This window comes from Podarcis vaucheri, assembly GCF_965113315.1.
Source record: "Podarcis vaucheri genome assembly, chromosome: 15".
NCBI classification, from domain to species: domain Eukaryota; kingdom Metazoa; phylum Chordata; class Lepidosauria; order Squamata; family Lacertidae; genus Podarcis; species Podarcis vaucheri.
Window position 1 is genome coordinate 27627712 of NC_138753.1, and position 19198 is coordinate 27646909.

The following is a 19198-nucleotide window of genomic DNA, read 5'->3' on the forward strand; positions in this document are numbered from 1 at the left end:
GTTCACTGGGAATTTATAACATCCAAATCACTAAGTATACACAGGATCACAGCCTTGGTTACAGATATGGTGGTGGTGAGGATGAATGATTCTTCAACATCAACTTCGTTGGACTGGTCATGTTGTGTAGTTGCCTGAATACCATCTTCCAAAGCAACTACTCTATTCCGAAGTTAAAAATGGAACGTGTAATGCTGGTGGTCAACAAAAGCGGTTTAAAGACTCTCTCAAGGCAAATCTTAAAAAATGTGAAGGCCAATTCTGAATCCACACATCCTTCCACAGTAGGGACATGGATTTCTAGGCAGGAGTTGATCATGGTGAGGGTTTTCCAAGTGGGCCTTCCTCTTAGCATGTTTCTCCCTTTCATCCTGAGTTCAAGTGTCTTCAAAGCCCACAACACCTTTGGTAAAGGCTGGAGCACTCGCAGGCCCGTGTTTCCCAGTTGCCAGTGTTTATACTACATTTTTTAAGATTTGCCTTATAATTGGCTGCATTTTTGCTACCCTTACTTCAACAGAGGTGGTACTCCACGTGCCAGCTGGCCCACTCCAGGCTTTAAGTTAATACCTCTCTGTTAGGCTCTTTGTCCCATCCTGAAGGGTCCTAGCGCTTCAGGAAGAACAGCCCTTCTCAAGAAAGTGTTGTCAGCTTTTTGTCATGTTCCCATCACACTCAATTACCTGAGTCTCTTTGCTTGCCAGGTACTTTGGCTGCCGCCACTCAGCGACCCAGGAACTCCACACTGCACCGCTTGACCCGGCGGCTTCTGAAGAAGTACAGCAAGGGTGTGAGGCCTGTCAGAAATTGGAGCAAGCCCACCATCGTCTATCTTGACCTCTTTGTGCATGCAGTACTGGACGTGGTAAAGAGAGCTTCTAGCTCATTTAAAGCTGTTGACCTGCAGGGTAGAATAGCAATGAAGTCTCTGCAAGGGGAACACCTTTAAACAGGGGATAGAGCCCATGTGTGATGTGCTTCTGTAGTCATTGAGGTCTAAATGTGGGTTGGGCGCAAGTAGCTTTGCATTAAATCGAACCCTGTAATTATTACCTGTCTGCAACAGCAATTTTGGAAGATCTGCAGAAGAATATTGCAGCACTTCCAGAGACCAGGGATTTGATTCAGTCAACATTTTAAAGGCAAACCTACCCGGAAAGGAACTTTGCGAAACAACACACAAACTAAAACAAAACCATCTTTTAGAATTCAAACTTTGCAGTGCTGGCCTAAAACAAAACCATCTTTTAGAATTCAAACTTTGCAGTGCTGGCCTCCAGCTAAGTAATGTGTGCAAAAATGCATGTACAGTTGACTCGCAGCTTGCGTGCGTTTAACTTGCCCGATTGCAGCTTTAGGCACTTGGTGGCCTGGCCAGCATGCAATCATGCAAATTAAACCCATGCAAGTTTGAGGGCTTGAAAGCCCTTTCTGTGCTAGGTTTTCCCAGTGTGGAAAGCGCCTTTAAGCTCTCAGACTTGCTTACTGAGTTCTGGGAAAGTCTGGCATCATCTTTGCAAGATCTTACAGGGCCATACGAGATTTCATGGCCTCCAGAGGCTATGCAAGATCTTCCCAGAGCCTGGTAAGTAAGGCAGAGAGACCTTTCCACACCAGGTTTACCTGCCATGGAAAGAGCTTTTAAGCTCTCCTCCTTTCTGAAAGCTAGATATACTATTTTCTGTGCACGTACCTGGGCAAATGATTTGGAGTGCTTCTGGAGTGACTCAAGTTGTGTTTTCCGAGAAGTTTCATCATACATAATAGAATTTGCACACCATTCTCTAGAAACTGAAGCACTTTGCTTTTTCAGTGTTCCTAAATGCTTATCTCTGGAGTGGATAGTTGCTAAAAAGCTCCCCTTTCATACTGATTGAGTTGCTGGAGGCTGGGACTGCTGTAGCAATAGTAAGGGGTCTTCACCCCCCTGACCACTATGTAAGAGGGAAGGGCTGGAGCCCAGTAGTAGAGAATCTGCCTAGCATGCTGAAGGTCCTGAACTCAGTCCCTAGCACCTCCAGCTGGAACCAGAAGAGCCTCCTGCCTGAAACTCTGGAGAATCACTACCTGTCAGAAGTGACAATACAGTCGTACCTTGGATCCCAAACGCCTTGGTACTCACACGTTTTGGCTCCTAAACGCCGCAAACCCGGAAATGAGTGTTCTGGTTTGTGAATGTTCTTTGGAACCCAAACGTCTGATGGAGCTTCCTGCATCCAATCAGAAGCCGTGCTTCGGTCAGGGCCATAGAAAGCGGGGTGTGGAGGGGGCAGGCCACCCCGGGTGCCACTCTGGGGAGTGACAAGATGGCCCCCGCCTCCCCCCAGCTGAAGAGCAGCTGAGGGTGCATGCAGTCCATATGGGCGCCGCTCACACAGTGTCCATATGGGCTGCTGCTCTCACACGGTGACTGTACGGGCTGCCACTCTTGCGCACTGTCCATACGGGTGTCTGTACGGGCTGCCTCTCGCACTGCGACCGTATGGGCTGCCGCGCATGCACACTCTGTACTGGATGCCGCACATGCGCAGTCCGTACAGTCGCCGTGCATGTGCCACTGGGTGGTTCACCCCACCCCTCTGCATCCTGCCCTGGTTGCCGGAGAGGGCTCCTCTGCCACTGGCTTTGGTTTCTGAACGTTTTGGAAGTTGAACGGACTTCCGGAATGAATTCCTTTCGACTTCAGAGGCTACCACTGTACTGAGCTAGGCAGACTTCGCTTTTGTCTGGCTCCATATCAGGCAGATCCCCATGCCCATAAGATGGAAAGCACAGTGGCTCCACAAGGCCCAGAGCTTGCAAGGGACTGACTTTGCTCATTTTGTTTTGTACGATCAACTTACACGGATGGCGACCGTATTTGTACCCCCCGGTGATCAGAGGAGAGATTTGGCTGTGTAATCGCCGTTGTCAGACGCCGCCGCTGGCTCGGCAAGAGCGCTCGATGCCTCCCAGGCCTCGGCAGGTGTGCACGCTAATAGAGGAGCTATTCGGCAGGCATTGCGGCACGCAAAGTGCTCCCGCCCCATCTTCCCTGTCGCCTGCGACTCCTTTTGTTGATCTTTTGCCTCCTGTTCCGCGCACATAAAAGGCGGGGAGCAGTCTGAGACTCTCCAGTTATTAGGAGGGCCTTGGGGAAATCTGATTAGACCGATAATCTAGTCAACGGAGAAAGAGCTCCAATTTGTTTAGATTGAGTTTCGTCAGTGCCGAATTCCACGCACCTCCGTCTTCCACTCCACTGACTTAGAGCTTCCCAGACAGACGCCGAGGCAGCTGTTACAACAGGATGCCGAACTGGGGGAAAGATAAATAAGAATGCGGAGGAATTATCTGCATGTTTGCTAACCACCAATTTAAGACTAAAGTAGGCTTCCTATGTTAGGGAGACTAATGAATTCCAATTCTCCCAAATATCCTTTGCTTTTAACAAGCAAGATGGAAGGGGATCCGTACATGTACACCCAAAGCGAGAGAGGAAGGAATAGTTTCAAATGGCACAACGAGAGAAGCAATTATATTGGCCAGCTGGCATGGAGGAAAACTCTGAAGGGGAGTCAAGTTTTACTTTCTGACTCCCCCCCCCTCCACAACTCCCTCAACTCTGGCACTAGGGATGGAGGGAACGTCAACAGCCAATGGGCTGCCCAAAGCAAAGAGTGCTGATACAGCACTGATAAGCAGGAAAGGTGCTGGAAGCAGAGATGGGGATAAGAATTAGCTGTTCATACAATGTGGGGGTATGCATAAGAAGACTTAAATCAGGGGTGGGGAATCTCAGGCCTGCGAGCCAAATCCAGCCCTCCAACCCGCTCTGTCTGGCCATCAGGATCTCTCCCCAAGCTGCCCCTCCTTTCCCTAGGGCCACACCCCTTACCAGCCCCATTCATGCCCTCCTTGAGTGCTTCTGCAGGGCTGAAGTGTGTCCTTGAATAAGCATCCTGCTGCTTGCGAGGCTATAAGTGTGTGTGGACTGTGGCAGGGTTCTTTGGAAAGTGGGACTACCATTTTTAAACTTCAAAATATTTTCTGAGTTGCCCCCTCCCTTTCCTCTCGGCCCGAGCATGCATGGAATATGGTAGCCATTTCACCAGCACAATGGCAAAATATCTCTCTCACCCCCCCTTGCAATTATTTCTCTGTTATTCTCTTTGCTAGGAAGGGATGCTTCCAAACTGTGAACCTTCCAGAGAAGAAGGCAATCAACGCTGCCCAGTTTTAAAGCCCTGCTTTTGTAGAGAATATGCATTATTCTTAGCAACCTGATTAATGTCAGAGTAACTAATTAGGGTGGTAGGGAGGGAGAGATGGGTGATTCGTTTATAGTGTCAACAGCCGGCAGCGGTGTGCCATTTTGTCAATGGTAATTTACTGTAAGGAGCAGCAGACAGAGGGGGGTACCTGAGAGTTGAGGGTCAACAAAACAGCGTCAGCCAGGTGTAGGAGAAGACAGTGATGGAGATGGGCCTCCAGAGAGTTGTCCATTTGGCAAAATTGATTGGTTCCCCTTATTCTTTCTTAGCTGGATTCCAGGTGCAGCTCCTGCAAATCTAGAGATGGGGCAAGGCAGCGATGAGATAAGGCAGAATAATTCTAGCCAGCACAAGAAACAGGCAAAGCTCTTTCCTCATTGCTTAAACGTGCATAAAATCCTAACCCAGAACAAGGTTCAGGAACATATGTGGACCTCCAGATGCAACTTCTATCACCCCCAAGTTCTGACCACACTAGTTGCTGGGGATGCTGGGAGTTAGAGCAAGGGTTGGCAAAGTTTTTGTGGCTTGGGCTGGTTCACGGTCTTGCAGACGCTGCAGTGGACCAGTGTGTGTGTGTTTGTGTGTGTGCACGCATGTGCAAATGCTATTTCCGGTGCTCCTTCCAGCCCCCACTCTTCTCCGCGCCAGTTTAGTGTGGTGCACAAGAGCCGACCGAGCCGGCGGCAGGGGTCCATGGGCCGGTTAAACGACCCCATGGGCTGCTTGTGGCCCATGGGCCTCATGTGGCCGACCCCTGAGTTAGAGTCTAACAATGTCCAGAGGGTCCCTGGTTCTCTATCCCTCCTGTAGGAAAGCCATAAAGTAACATATGACCTGCTCTGACCTACTGCTCTTAAGAGAATCTCAGGCTGGTCTCCCTGCAGTTCCAACCTTTGACCAGAGACAGACAGAGGCAAAAGAGTTCCACCCCGCTCTGGCATGGCTTGGGTCCCATGTCCAACACCAGCTGGGCTCTTGAGCCATGTCCCTAGAACACCTAAGTGGATCTAGTTCCATGCAAGTCATACTGTTTGAATTTGCAATGGGAGAGACAGGGATGGAGATGATTTGAAGCCACATGAAAACATCCTATTTAACAATAGGCAAAACCTGTTTAACTCTCTTGGCAAATGTGCAACAATGATAACTTCCTGATTCCACTGTCTTCCATCATAATGATTGTTGTTATCTGCATGATTTGCACAATTTACATCTTTTTCCTTTCCAGGATGCTCAGAATCAAAAACTGACAACAAGCATTTGGTATCGGCAGGTAAGACAATACTGACTGGGGCTGATGGTGTCCCCCCATCTGGAGGGCCACAGCTTCCATATCCTTCCTGTATGAGATGGTACTCCTGCTGTTAATTGTTAGTAAGCCAGACCTCCCTAATAACCCAAGTGGCCCTCTCCCCCCCACTTTTAAATTCAACCCCCCACCCATTTCCCCCACTTCTCTAACCAAAAACCAAACAGATGCTTCTCAGCTCCCATCATGATACATTTGACTTCAGTACAGTTTAGAAATAGCTAGACATGCTCCTTTCTCTCTTTTGCAGATCTGGAAGGATGAGTATCTCACTTGGAATTCCAGTCGTTATGATGGGATCCAAGAAATCTCTTTGCCCATTCTCCGCATCTGGGCTCCTGATATTATTGTTGGTGAATCGTAAGTGTGGACCTTGTTGGTTTGAGATGATGGTGACTCAGGGTCTCATAAACTTCTCTCAAGTAGGTTTCACCTCGGGCTGCAGTTGTTAAGCTGAAGATGTTTTGATATTGTTGCTTTTCAGTGGCATTTTATTATATTATAGTAATAAATATGGTTTATTGGTTTTAACCGCCTTGGAGGCCTACTGCAGATATATGGGAAAGAGAAAGAGAAAAAGAGAAAGAAAGAGAGAGAGAATGGAAGGAAGGAAGGAAGGAAGGAAGGAAGGAAGGAAGGAAGGAAGGAGGAACCAAAAGGATCAAGGGAATGGAACAACTCAGAGGGGACATTTGACAACTCATGAGTGACAGTTCTTGCCTCAGAACTTGGGAAGTAAGGAATGGAGTAACTCAGAGGGGAGTTGTTCCATTCCCTACTTTCCAAGCTCTGAGGCTACAAATGTCACCCATGCCTGAACAAAAGATGCAATATTTAGCAATGGAAATAGTGTTCCCTGGTAATGTACAATACATCATGGGCTGACCCTCTGCTCTCTCTCTCTCTTCCTGATATAGCGTGGATGCCAGCAAATCCCCAGATCTCCCATTTGTCTACTTGAATGCCAGTGGCGTGATCAAGAATTACAAACCCATGCAGGTGGTGTCCGCATGCATCCTGGAAATGTACACTTTCCCATTTGACACACAGAACTGCAGCCTGACTTTCAGCAGTGCTTTGCACACAGGTGAGTCAGGACTTCTGAACCCAGGGACTGGGTGTTATTAGGGGGGAAATATGTAGCTCAGTGGTAGAGCACCTGCCTTGCATGCAGAAGGTCCCAGGTTCAATCCCCAGCATCTCTAGGTAGGACTGAGAGAGCCACTTATTCAACCTTGAGCCCCTAGATGTTCCTAGACTACAACTCCCATCATCCACAGTTAGCTTCACCCATGGCCAGGGCTGATGGTTATTATAGTCTACCGACATCTGGGGACTCAAGGTTGAAGAACACTGGTGTAGGCAATACGGTGCTAGATGAACCAATGGTCTGAGGCAGCTTCCTCTGTTTCCATCATTGCTTTTACAACACCACCACCACCCAGTGCTGGCCAAAGGGAGGAACTACAGGGAGTCTGGTCAGACCAGATGAGATGCCTCTCAACTGAGAGAATCCAAGCCCCCAAACAGGTTTTTGGGGCAGGATTGATTGCTCTTCTAACAACTAGGAGACTAGACTCTTGTGTCGGATACAGGCTGCCTCTATTTTGCTTCATGTTTGCCTTACTTTGCAGGACAAGAGTTGGCTCTGAGTGGGAAGGGGCAAGGAGATATACCTTGGAATGATAGGTAGCCACAGACTGGCTTCTCTCCATCATGAGAACTAATTTCTTGACTCTGTTTGCTCCCTCTGAGTTCTCCACATTACTGGAAAATAATCATAGGAAGTTTAGTTTGCAGAGGAATTGTACTTCTGTGTGTGTGTGGGGGGGTGAACTACAGTTCCTAGGAATCTTTGGGTGTTGCAATGTGCTTTAAATGTGCAGTGAGGCTGTAACGTAACATTTTGTTCACCACTGGACTTGATCTTAAATGTGCATGACTAATAGTTTTGTCATTTTTTCCACTGCATCCTTTTTAGTTCAGGATGTGGATCTTGCTTTTTGGAGGAGATATGAGGAGATCAAGAGTGACCAGAAGTTGTTTCTAAATGATGGAGAATGGGAGTTGGTCTCTGTGCTCTCTGAGCGGCGTATCCTGCAAACTCAGACTGGGAGCATTGCTCAGATTCGGTTTCATGTGAGTACCTGGAACATTGTGACCTGGTCACTCTATCCTCTCCTCTGGCTTTCTCTTCCCTTAATGGCATCATTTAATGCCCCCATGTCCTCTTGTTCTTGTACTCATCTCTTGTTCACAAAGGCTTCCTGGCTAAACCTGGTCCTTCAGCTTTACTGTTGCCTGGTTTTTGTATTGCAGTTTAGATGGTTGCTGTTCATTCATTTATAGTTGTGTTTTTTAAATGACACTTTTGCATTTGATTAAATAATAATAATCCTCACATTGTGAAGTTGCTCTGAGTGCCCCATGGGTACAGGGTGGAATAAAAATACATTTTTTAACTTTGAAATCAGCAGTGATGTGATAATTGTTAGGAACCCAAGATTTCCAATTGGCGTGTAATGTGATTCAGTGCTAGGAAGTAAGAGAAATTTGGTTTGCACCTAGTAAAGATCTTCCTGGTTCTTCTTTCTTCATGCTTCTTCTGCTTCTGTCTTCCAATTCTTCCATCCTCCTCTTCACTCTTCCTGTTTGCTTCTTCAAATGACTGTGCTGCAGAGGCCTTATTTCACCTGGGTCAAACTCCCAGTTTGGCACCCCGCTATTTATAAGGGACACAGGTGGCACTGTGGGTTAAACCATAGAGCCTAGGACTTGCTGATCAGAAGGTCGGCGGTTTGCATCCCCACGACGGGGTGAGCTCCCATTTCTTGGTCCCTGTTCCTGCCCACCTAGCAGTTCGAAAGCATGGCAAAGTACAAGTAGATAAATAGGTACCACTCTGGCGGGAAGGTAAACGGTGTTTCCGTGCGCTGCTCTGGTTTGCCAGAAGCGGCTTGGTCATGCTGGCCACATGGCTCCCTCGGCCAATAAAGTGAGAAGAGCGCCGCAACCCCAGAGTCGGCTATGACTGGACCTAATGGCCAGGGGTCCCTTTACCTTTACCTATGCACATTTATACACACACACACACACACACACACACAGGCTGAGAGCCTCAATGGAGGCTTCACCCAGGGCAAAAAACCCAGCTAGCCCCCATAGCTACAGCACTGACTTCAAGTGTCACATGTCTGCAGTGGCCATGGCACAAACAAACCACACACCATTACCATACATGGACATTCACCACAAATTCAGCACACACACTCAGCATTTCAACCCTCCTCACTCCAGCACAGGAAATGCTACCTTCGCACAGAATCTACAAACTTACCGTTATCTGGTGCTTCTTTGCTGAATAAATGAGAAGGGAAAGGTTCCAGCTTCAGCTGCAAAGCTGTGTCTGACGGTCGGCCCCCATTCGCCTCATGAAGGCAGCTAGGCAAGACTGAGTGCTGGTGGGGTCCTCCGCCAGCAAGACAGTTGGCACCTAACCTTGGATAATATTCCATCTCCAGCCTGCAGCTGCTGAACGGGCACCAAATGAGATTGATTCCCTTCATTAGCGCCAATGGGCTGCAAATACCTTTTGTGTACTTATTATTATTACCTGGCGTTAATGGATAATGAAATGGTGGCATAATATCGCTAGCACCTGAAGGGTGTCTAATGGCAAACACGACTAAATCGAAAGCGCTCTCCTCTTTTTGCTTCCTTCCTTGTGCTGGGGAATTTAAAGGCAACGAGCTCCATCGCCTGTTAGGCAGGATGGGAAGGGAAGGATTTGGTTGCTGAGAGAATCATAGGTTGCAGTTCAGGACCATGGACACCTCCACAAAACCCTGCCCAGAAAAGAGCTGGAGATTCTGAAGGAACATGCTGCTGCCATTGGCCAATACCAGTTCCCGGTGAGGATGTTTTATGCAGGGTGGCCCGAATCCTATTGAGGAGTTCATACCCCACAGTCCTCATTTGAAATCGCCGTGTGGGGTCATCTCAAATTTCTGAGCATTCGACAGACACAATGGTTTTGACTGGAGAAAACAATTGTGCCTCTCAAAGGAATCAGGCTCCCACTTGTGGAGGAATATGGTATGTTGTTGTTGTTGTTTAGTCATTTAGTCTTGTCTGACTCTTTGTGACTCCATGGACCAGAGTACGCCAGGCACTCCTGTCTTCCACTGCCTCCCACAGTTTGGTCAGACTCATGTTGGTAGCTTTGAGAACACTGTCCAACCATCTCGTCCTCTGTTGTCCCCTTCTCCTTGTGCCCCCCATCTTTCCCAACATCAGGGTCTTTTCCAGGGAGTCTTCTCTTCTCATGAGGTGGCCAAAGTATTGGAGCCTCATGATCTGTCCTTCCAGTGAGCACTCAGGGCTGATGTCCTTCAGAATGGATAGGTTTGCTCTTCTTGCAGTCCATGGGACTCTCAAGAGTCTCCTCCAACACCATAATTCAAAAGCATCAATTCTTCGGCGATCAGCCTTCTTTATGGTCCAGCTCTCACTTCCATACATCACTACTGGGAAAACCATGGCTTTAACTATACGGACCTTTGTTGGCAAGGTGATGTCTCTGCTTTTAGAGATGCTGTCTAGGGCCAAGCAAAGCTTATTTGTGGGTTTGATACTACATAAGCTTTCAATCAACACAAAATTTTGTGGTTTTTCCAATTCTCAATGAAATAAGGAACTGGTAGCTAGTGACCAACGTCAGCATTGCTCTCTCCTCCCTCCCATGTTTCCTAGGCCAACCAGTGTGGTTAAAGTGTCAGACCATGATGCCAGCCCCAACTCAGCCATGAAGCTCATTGGTGATCTTGGGCCAATCTCTCAGTCCCCCCTCCCTCACAGGGCTGTTTTGAGGATAACTATGTACACCACTTTGAGATCCAGTTCAAGACAAGAAGGGATATAAATGTAACAACAGCTGCAACAACAACAGCAGAATTGTGAACAGAACTCTCTAGAATAACTCCATCACAAACTTTGGCACATCTGTGTAAGCAACTGAATTTAGTACAGAACAGCATGGATTGGAGAAATGTATAACAAGCTGCCTTTTCTGTTTTGGATGCCACATCTGACTTGTACTGTCTGCACTAAAAGCAAGTGGAACAGCTATTATACAGAAGAACCAAGTTCAGAGGTCCCTGGATATCAGTCTCTAGGGAGCAATAGCAGGAGCGGGCTTTCCAGAAGCACGTGAACTTGATGGGCCTCTTATGCCCTTAAGGAAACTGGTGTCACCATTGTGGCCCAGTGGGTCAGCTGAGGCAGAACAGTAGAGAAAGATAGATCACTGCCCCCAGAGGCAGTATAAATTCCTTATCTCTGAAGTTTCATTAATTGCCAGCCCTCTCTCTCCATCTGATTCCTCCAGATTGTTATCACCAGACGTCCCCTGCTCTACGTGGTCAGCTTGCTGATTCCCAGCATCTTCCTGCTCGTTGTGGACCTGGGTAGTTTCTACCTGCCCCCGAATTCTGGAACAAGGATAACATTCAAAACCAGCGTGCTGGTTGGTTACACTCTCTTCAAAGTCAACATGTCAGATGAGCTGCCAAGCACTGGGATTGGCACATCTCTGATCAGTGAGTGGAAACAGGGTACCACTAATATGAGTATAACTTAATAGCACAAGGGTTTGTATTGTTTCACACGTGTAATGGGGTAATTCTGAAAAGGTATAGTATTATGCCCATATTGCAGGTGAAGGCACTGAGGCAGTGAGGTTGTGGTTTACCCAGCAGGGGCAATATTCTAACTGGAGCACCAGGAGGTACAGAGCTCATTCTTCCAGCCACTGCACTATTACCAGGACAATAGGAGCGGGTTGTGATTGCACCAAAATAAGTCACAGCAGAAAACCAATCTTCTGCTGCAGGCAAAATGCATGGGTGCCAAATGAGCTTTTCTGCAGCAGTAGCCTTGGCTAAAGTGGGTCTCAAAACACAGGCAGCCCCTCTTGGGAAGTATCCCACAATGCTTCAGGTGTGTGTTCTTGTGTGCCTGTCCTGTTTCTGTACAAGCCTTTAGAGGGCATACAGTAGGAAGCAAGGAATGCAAAGCAGGCATCAAAGTTCTCACTGAGGTTGTAAACCAATGGTGATAGAGCAGTGCCAACCTAGCCCAAGGCAGGCAAGTGGCTGGGCAGCAGGTTCTCTAGGTGAGTTGCTGGGGAGCCAAGCCTGAAGCAGCTGTTAGATAAGAGCAGCAGGGCTCCATGTGACTCCCTGGATCAGCTAACCTGGCCAGGCTTCCGTTATCAAGGAGCTGGCCAGCTGGTTTTACTAGCTGCCCTGTAGTGCAGAGAACAAAGCACCTCAGCCAGTTCACTGAGTTCACTGACTCCGCCCCCATACCTGATAGATCAGGGGCAATGCAAGAGTCTCTGGATAAGTGCCTATGGCTTGTGGTCATCATCCTCATTGGAGAAGTCCCTTAATATGGGCTCTGTGTGCTGGATCATAGCAATCCCAATGGTTCACAAGTATCTCCTCCTCCTCTTACCCCCGTCTCAGGTGCCTTCTTCACCATCTGCATGGCTCTGCTGGTCCTCAGCCTATCCAAATCCATCTTCCTCATCAAATTCCTCCACTTGGGTGATGACTGCACACGGGATAAGCCCTTTGCTTCTTACTGCTGCAGGAACGCTGTTGACGCTGTGGGTGAAAATGCCAAGGCAGCTAGGAGCGCAGGAGAAAAAGCTGGCACTGCTGCAGGTACAGAAGGCCAAGAAGTAACAGGAGACAGAAAACGAGTTTATAAAACTATAAGAAAGTGGATAGAAATGAGGTCTTCCCACCCACACCTCACGAAACTAGAACCGGAGCAGAGGATGTGTGTGTCAGCCCATAACACTAACTGCTGATGGATTACAGGCATACAAAAGCCCTTCTTCACACAATTCATCATTAATTTGTGGAACTCACTGCCACAAGATGGAGCAATAGCCTTTGGCTTAAATGTCTTTACAGTCATACCTCAGGCTAAAGTTGCTTCAGGTTGAGCGTTTTCGGGTTGCGCTCCGCGGCGACCCAGAAGTAACGGAACGTGTTACTTCCGGGTTTCACCACTCGTGCATGTGCAGATGCTCAAAATGACATCACACGCATGTGCAGAAGCAGCGACCCACGCACGTGCAGACACGACACGCAGACGCAGGTTGCGTTCTCTTCAGGATGCAAACGGGGCTCTGGAATGGATCCCATTTGCATCCAGAGGTACCACTGTAGAAGAGGATGGAGCAACTTCAAGAAAGAGAATAGGTCTACCAATAGCAATTAGCCATGGTGCCTATATTGAAACTTTAGAGGCAGCCTACGTCTCAAACACTGTGGAGGAGCAATGATGAAGGATAGCTGTGCCTTCACTCTGCCCTACTTGTAGGGTTTTAGGAAGCATCTGTGGGGAACCAGCTTGAATCTAGAGCAGAGTTTCCCAGCCTGGTAACATCCAGATATTTTGGACAATGAATCCCATGAGCCCCAGGCAGCATGGACTGATGGGAGTTATACACCAAAATATCTGGAGGATACCATACTGGGAAAGACTGAACTAGGTGGGCTCATTGGTCTGACCTCCCACGGCTCTGCTTATGTTCTTAAGGACTGTCCAAGCACAAACCTCATAGATCTGTACGTAAAACTCTAGAATTGTAGTCTTAGAAGGCACTCCGAGGGTCATCCAGTCCAATGCATGAGGTCAACAAGGAACTATGCCTGCCCAGGACTGAGTTGTAAGAAGGGGTTATGTTAGGAATGAAAGTGAAGCAAGCCCTCATTCATCTCTTCTTCCAACATGATGAAGTGCTTCTGTCTTTCTGCAGGGATACCCTTGGCTTGGGAAGGCTCATCTGTAAAAGACCATGCCACTGGGACAGCCACACCCCCAATGGAGAAGATCCGAAGAGAACTCCTCCCCATCAGCTCCCACTTTCGTGCCCTAGGCGTTGCTGCCAAAGTGGATGGCGACTGGCTCTCTCTTGCAAACAAGCTTGACAAACTACTGTTCCGGGCCTATCTTTTAGTGCTGGCTGTGTATGCAGTCACAATGGGTTCTCTCTGGGGGACGTGGAGCTCCCAGTAGGGGCAGCTGACAAGGCAGTCCAACATGGCACTGAAGAATAGCCATGTGGGCATCTTAAATGACATTCCCAGTCAAATCATTATGCCCACTTACAGCATTGGAGAGCACAATTTAAAATGTGGGGCATCACCTTTGGCACTCGAGCGCTCTCTCAGTTTTCTCTGTTGACTAGTCTAGTCTAGTTAAATAAATTTAACATGCATGCATATATTATATATTAAATGCATGCATATATTATATATTAAATATGCATGCATATATTATATATTAAATATGCAGACATAATCATAGGAGAAATAACCATAGGGATCACAGCAGATGTGAAGCGGGAATTTGAAGCTTTCCCTTCTATTTCTGAGAAGTGGCTGTCCTCAGGACTGCAGGAAATGCTCAAAGCCCCTCTCAATTCCTGCTGCAGTCCTGGCAAACATCAGTCCCTCCTTTCCAGAAGATGTTATGTGTGTTATTGCCCCACAATAACCTGCACTCAGGTTGCACTCAAGTCCTGCTTCAGGACTCCCGGTTACCTGTTTGGCCACTGAGAAAACAGAATGCTGGACTAAGTGGGCCTTTGGCCTGATCCAACAGCCAGATTCTTGTTATGTTCTTATATTAATGGCCAAGACTTGTTTAAGGTCATACCTAGTTGCCCCTTCTGCCTCATCTCTCCTTCCAGCTCCCCACTTTTTTTTTTACTGGGCTCAGGGTTATGACCACACACAGTGGGTAGTACTGGGCAGATGTGGCGATGAGATGCCCTCCAGATGTTGTTGGACTTATCAGCCCCTATCAGTTGAACCAATGGGATATGGGAGTTGGAGTCCATGCTATAGGTAACAATCCCTCTTTTCTTATATTGCCTTCAACTCTCTGAGAAACTAGTATCATCACAAAGGTCTTTCTAGCAGGGTTTCAGGGACCCCAGGAGAAAACATGATGGGGTAGATAAAGTGGGCAGCATTTCTTTGACTCCATGGCTGTCATGCTTTATAGAATGTCTCGCCACAAAGCCATGATTGCAGTATCATTCCCAAACCCAATCCAATCAGTGCATCAAATGGGGCATCATTAACCTCATCTCCAGGGCTTACTTTGCTCATAAGATCCATGCAAATGCATTTGGGATGATGGAAGTGCCTCTCCTAGGCTTTTTTCAGCAACCGTGGTTAAGATGCGGTGAAGAACATCAAGAAAAATGAGGTGACCCTTTGAGTGGCACTTCATTAGGATTTCCTGGCAGGGGGAGTTTGCAGAAATCAGTAATGTATGGAAATGAACTGTAATAAGTTTATAGCAATAAACATACTAGTTTCAAAACCAACGAGACTTCAGCTAGCCATAAGTCACTAGCTCCACTGATTTCCATAGAGCAGCCTTCCTTAACCCTTCAGATGGTTTGGGCCTCTGTGGAATCACAACTATTCAGTTTTCCATATTTCACTTGGAACATGATATACGAAATGATGGGGAGATAGAGGGATGAAGGTATGGTGAAAGAAGGAAAAATATGGACATCAGAAGTTTAGGTGAAGTGGCATCAGTGAGGGGATAAGGAGGGAGCATTATGGGATGCAACAGTAGCACCCCTTGAGGACTCAAAGCCTGTCCATTTTTCAGATTTTAGCCATGATGAGGAATAGGAGAGGAATCAAAGGTGAATCTGGCTGTCAGCCCAAAATGAAGGCTTAGCAACCATTGCTCTACGAGGTATCAGATTCCACAGTTTTCAGCTTGCATCGATTGCTGGATGCTGGTGATTCCCAGAGGCTTAGCACAAGGGACACAGAGCCCTTCATTGTTAACAAGTAGGCCCTGAGAGGGGTTTCTGTGTCCTCTTCCTTGCCTCCTCTTCCAGAGCTGGAGGAGGTGGAAAAGGGAGGGTTGGAAGAGGAGAGGGGGGATTATTTGGTGGAGGTGGTTTGAAAACTGCCTCACGCTCTCATCGTTTCATTAGCGGTGGTAGGAGCATTTCATGGGCAATTAGTGCTAAGCACTAATGGAGGCAGCAGCAGCAGGTAGAAGAAGTCTCTCTGGACTGGCCGTTTTGCAAAGTGAATTTAGCTGAGCGGGAGGTGTTGGATTGACAGGCTTGGACTTCATAGACTGGAGGAAGGGAGAGAAACTTTACCATGGCTTTCCCTAACCTGGTCCCCTGCTGTCACCATGCTGTCAGGCACGGAATGTCCAGAGTGACAAATTAACTCTTCACTTACAAGTTAAGGGAAGGTGTGTTCTGCAGTCCTGCATCTCTTAGGTACTCCCAGGTGTGCACCTGATGAAGCAGTTGCCACAACAGAGAGGCGCTGCCCCTGACCTTGGCTTACATATCTCCTCTATCCAAGCTGTGTGCAAGCAGGCAAAGACTCCATCTGCTCCTCCCACTTCAATCCTCCTATGGTCCTGGGAGGCAGCAAAGCAGGAGAGGTGGAGAAAGGAGCTGGTGGTGGTGTGGAAGTCCTTGACTACACACCTGCCTGACCTATCTCTCCCTTCTCCTGCCCCTGTTCTTCACTCTAGGGATGCGGTGGCACTGTGGTCTACACCACTGGGCCTCTTGGGCTTGCCAATCAGAAGGTCGGAGGTTCGAATCCCCGTGACAGGGTGAGCTCCTGTTGCTCTGTCCCAGCTCCTGCAAATCTAGCAGTTCGAAAGCATGCCAGTGCAAGTAGATAAAAAGGTACCACTGCAGTGGGAAGGTAAACGGCATTTCCATGAGTTTTGATTTCTGTCACGGTGTTCTGTTGTGCCAGAAGCGTTTTAGTTATGCTGGCCACATCACCCAGAAAGCTGTCTGTGGACAAATGCCGGCTCCCTTGGCCTGAAGAGAGACGAGCACCGCAACCACATAATCTCCTTTGACTAGACTTAACCATCCAGGGGTCCTTTTCCTTTACCTCTTCACTCTCCAACGCCACAGCTTCTCCTGCCTCTGCCTCTTGTCTCCTGGCTGTTACAGGTTCTCCCAAGAGACTCCTTCGATGTCAGTCTCCAACCCTGCTTCTCTGCTACCAACTCCTTAGTATCCAGTAGGTGCCTGGCATCAGCAGATGCTTCAGACAACAGCCAGCAGCTGTAATACAAAGCAGCAGAAGAACATCAGGTTGGCTTAGAATTTAGTTCTTCTCTATCCAATAGCTGCTGGTGGATTCACCCCAGCAACACGGGTGACCACCCCGAGATCCCACTTCTTCAGGAGGTGAGATGTGGAGGCTACGCCAAGCTCTTCTGATTATTCCAGAAGCCCTCTGCCTCCTAACGCTCACCCTTCAACCGCATTCTGCTTCTCCCCGACATATTTCTCTGCTGCTTCTGGTGGCTGGTGGTGACTCAGTAGTGGCTATTATAGTTCTGGATATGAGTTGCATCTATGGCTGCTAGACATGGTGCCTATGCCCTGCTTCCATGGTTGGAGACAATAATACTGAATACCAGTTGCTGGAAAGCACAGGAGGGAGATTGCTCTTGTGCTCAGCGTCTGCTTAAGGGCTTCCCACAAGCACCTGGTTGGCCACAGTGAAAATTTGATGCTAATCTAGAGAAGCCATTGGCCTAATCCAGAAAGATCTTACGTTCCTATGTCTGTAACTGATGGGATTTGACACTTTGGAGGGCATCAGGTTGGTGAAGGCTGCTCTACAGCATTTTAAAATAAAAGTAAAGCATGAATTAAATGCCCCCAATGCTGGCTCTGCCGCAGTTGATAATTAAACAATGAAATACAGTAGAATCCCTTACTCCAATCCCACGGCCGTTCAAATCCCCGCTTTGCCCCCCGGGCACGTGATTTATTAGCCTTGTTCACTTTTATTATTAAGGACGTGAATGCGACTTGGGAAAGTTTTCTTATCGCTATAATAAATTCCGATTTCCAAAGAGCCATGCAAATAAATTTGGAAGCCATTACGCACTTCTTTTCTCAGCCAGGCTCCCTCGTAAAAGTCTAAGAAAGTGGGAGATATGGCAGGCGGAAGAAATGGAAACGACAAAAACAGGGGTCAGCTCAATCTCGATCGTGCAGAAAGGCACTTGAGGGGGCAATCCAGTGTCCTGGATCCTTCCAGAAACTGCTAATAGCAAAGGCCATGAAACAGAGGAGTTCCATCCTTGCAAGAGTTTCAGCAGGAAAAAAAAAAACATGTCAAAATATCTCAACATTAAAAGAGAAAAAGAGTTATATTAAACTTTGTAAGTTCTGGTCATGTTGCAATAGTCATGTGATGTAGGGAGAGAGATAGAGATAGCACTCATTTAGTCACACTGGGCTTCTGATGCAATGAACCCTCCTCTCCTATAGGGGGTGCACACTCTCCCATTGCCCTCTCCCGTAAAAGTTAAAGGCCCGCCAGGGTAGCCTCTTCCACTCCTGGAAAAAAATGCTTTTAAAATTAAGGCAACTTTTGCGGGTCATCATTATCTGGGGAGAGGGGATGGCGGATTTTTGCCTCCAGTTATGTAATTGATTTAAGAGATGCCTTTGACTGAAGCCACGATAGTGAAGCAGAACCTCCACATCCAGAAGCACTATACCTGTGAATTGCCAATTAAAGTGGATCAAAAAGCAGGGGAGGGCTGTTAACTTTCATGTATAGCTCAGTTGGTTGGAATGTGGTGTTGATAATGCCAAGGTTGCAGGTTTGTCCCTGTATGGCACAGCTGCATATTCCTGCATTGCAGGGGGTTGGACTGAATGGTCCTCAGGGTCCCTTCCAACTCTACGATTCTATGATTCTATGTCTGCTGTGGCGTCTCTATGAACATCCAGCTGGTTACTGTCATACCAGGACATGGGACCAGATGGAACTTCGATCTGTCCTAGCATGACTCTTGTTATGTTCACCCATTAGAGTCAGAGGAAGTAGTACACTTTCAAGAGTGTACACAAGAGCTTGAATTCAATAAATGATATCAACAGCATCACTGTTCCCCATGTTCCTTTCCCCCTTACAGCTTCCATTTTTGAGAACATTCTCTAGTTTTCCTGACTTGTTCAATATTTTTGCAAATGAAATTCTGGCTTCCCTTTCTTGGCTCCCAAGCTCTAAGTGGAAGAACAAGAGCTGGAAAATGATAAACAGAAGCTATGACTCTGCTCACTGACACCATGCCAGTGCAGGATAAATTTGATTCAGTTCTTGTTCAAAGGCAAACCTACCAAATTTTTTTTGCACTTTTCAAAACTGTGCACGAACTGAAGCAGAGCCCGCTTTCAAAATTTGCAGTTTTCCAGTCAAGTACTATGTTCAGAGATGTATGCACTAGGATAAAGTGTGCATAAAAATGCATATATTGCTGAAAACAAATGACAAAAATGCATTGTGTTATGGAAAATTGTTTGCAAAAGTATGTGTGTTAGTCAAAACCATAAACATACAATTAGGAGAAATTTGCTGATGAACTTTCATGAGGATTAAAAAAAAACCCCAAAGCAAACTGATGTGGAAATATAGATACCTGAAGTTAAGATTGCAAAAATGAGAAGCTGGGAGGAACTGAAGTGGACAGAGACTTGTGCATATCATAGACGGAAGCTTCCCCTCAC

At 47.3% G+C, this 19198-nt stretch overlaps 1 protein-coding gene across 6 annotated transcripts in view; it reads left to right on the forward strand.

The window, feature by feature from the left end:
- Positions 1-13864, forward strand: part of HTR3B (5-hydroxytryptamine receptor 3B) — a 29720-nt gene extending 15856 nt beyond the window's left edge. Inside the window, exons 2-10 of one of the 6 annotated variants that reach the window (XM_082200881.1) lie at positions 705-865; positions 4523-4613; positions 5485-5529; positions 5816-5925; positions 6483-6652; positions 7547-7704; positions 10952-11162; positions 12093-12293; positions 13400-13864. In XM_082200881.1, the coding sequence (XP_082057007.1) occupies positions 849-865; positions 4523-4613; positions 5485-5529; positions 5816-5925; positions 6483-6652; positions 7547-7704; positions 10952-11162; positions 12093-12293; positions 13400-13659 (1263 nt within the window). In that variant the 5' untranslated portion in view covers positions 705-848 and the 3' untranslated portion in view covers positions 13660-13864. Of the gene's footprint in view, positions 1-704; positions 866-2660; positions 2966-4522; positions 4614-4652; positions 4716-5484; positions 5530-5815; positions 5926-6482; positions 6653-7546; positions 7705-10951; positions 11163-12092; positions 12294-13399 lie in introns of those variants that run through there. The other 5 variants (XM_082200882.1, XM_082200880.1, XM_082200879.1 and 2 more) reach the window with 5 other exon arrangements.
- Positions 13865-19198: the final 5334 nt, after the last annotated feature.